Here is a 1,028-nt window from a genome sequence, read left to right on the forward strand (position 1 = left end):
GACAAAGTAAGTGACTGCAAAGGAATTCCGGGGCTGGGTATTCGCACAGGCACAGGTGTGGAGGGCTGAGGGGCCACACACCCTCGGGGGTTGTTTTGTGGTTAGGTGTCCAAAAGCACCCACACATGCCCCCCAAGGGATCTGGAGCCATGCCGGGGTCTCACTTACTTGGTTGACCGAGGGACCACCATGTCTGAGAGGGATTCGTAGGTTTTTTGCCATTGTGTGTAGCTTGGTCTGCAAGAACACAGAATCGTGCAGTGATTTTTGCAGAAAAGGCTCTTGAGCGTCCTGAGTGCTGAGGAAGCTGCACACCCCTTTCCTGAGGGGCTGAAGGTGAGCAGGGAAGGGACCAAAGAGAGCCCCAAACATCCCGGCGAGGGCCCCAGGGCACCCACAGATGGTCCCTGTGTGAGAAGCTCAGCTACAGGTATGTTTGGAGCTTACTGATGACTTTCTAACTCTGGCCCTGTGTGACCTTGGACAAGAACTGACCTCTCTACCCTGACAATAGGAACAGTAACAGCCCTCCGAGGCCCGCTGTGCCAATGAAAGGAGATCATGTCTAGGAAGTGCCAGGCACACAGTAGGTGCTCAGTAAATGGCTGCTGCTACCCTGGGCACGACCGCCATCACCCTACTACTGCCACTGCCAGCCTGGAATCAGGGCCGGCAGGGCATCCTCTTCCTCTCCAGTGCGCCCTCCTGCTTCTCCCCTGGGCAGGGCCAGTTTCCTTCTGTGATGCCCCAGCATGGGCCGAGACACGGAACCCGCACCTTCCTGCCCACTCACTTGGGAACGATCACCAGAAGTGTGATGAGATACTCAGAATCCAGCACGAAGTCTTCCTTGCTCACAATATTGCTCAGCGTCCTAGTGAAGAGGTTCCCCCTGAAAGGCATATGGGACAGAGTGTGATCAGCAGAAAGGGACACACTGACCCCCCATACACCTACCACAACGCCCAGGCACTGGGGCTGGCTGGGGAGTCAGGAAATGGGAAAAGGTCAGGAGAGTTCCCTGGGGG

At 56.5% G+C, this 1,028-nt stretch overlaps 1 protein-coding gene across 1 annotated transcript in view; it reads right to left on the minus strand.

Annotated features, from left to right (window-relative positions):
* ATP6V1C2 (ATPase, H+ transporting, lysosomal 42kDa, V1 subunit C2) overlaps nt 1-1,028 on the minus strand; it is a 57,487-nt gene that overhangs the window by 11,635 nt on the left and 44,824 nt on the right. The window contains exons 6-7 of the mRNA XM_008572130.1: nt 794-892; nt 169-237 (exon numbers count right to left, since the gene is read on the minus strand). Of these exons, the coding sequence (XP_008570352.1) occupies nt 169-237; nt 794-892 (168 nt within the window). The remainder of the gene's footprint in view (nt 1-168; nt 238-793; nt 893-1,028) is intronic.

Source organism: Galeopterus variegatus, unplaced genomic scaffold, assembly GCF_000696425.1.
Source record: "Galeopterus variegatus unplaced genomic scaffold, G_variegatus-3.0.2 Scaffold755, whole genome shotgun sequence".
NCBI classification, from domain to species: Eukaryota; Metazoa; Chordata; class Mammalia; order Dermoptera; family Cynocephalidae; genus Galeopterus; species Galeopterus variegatus.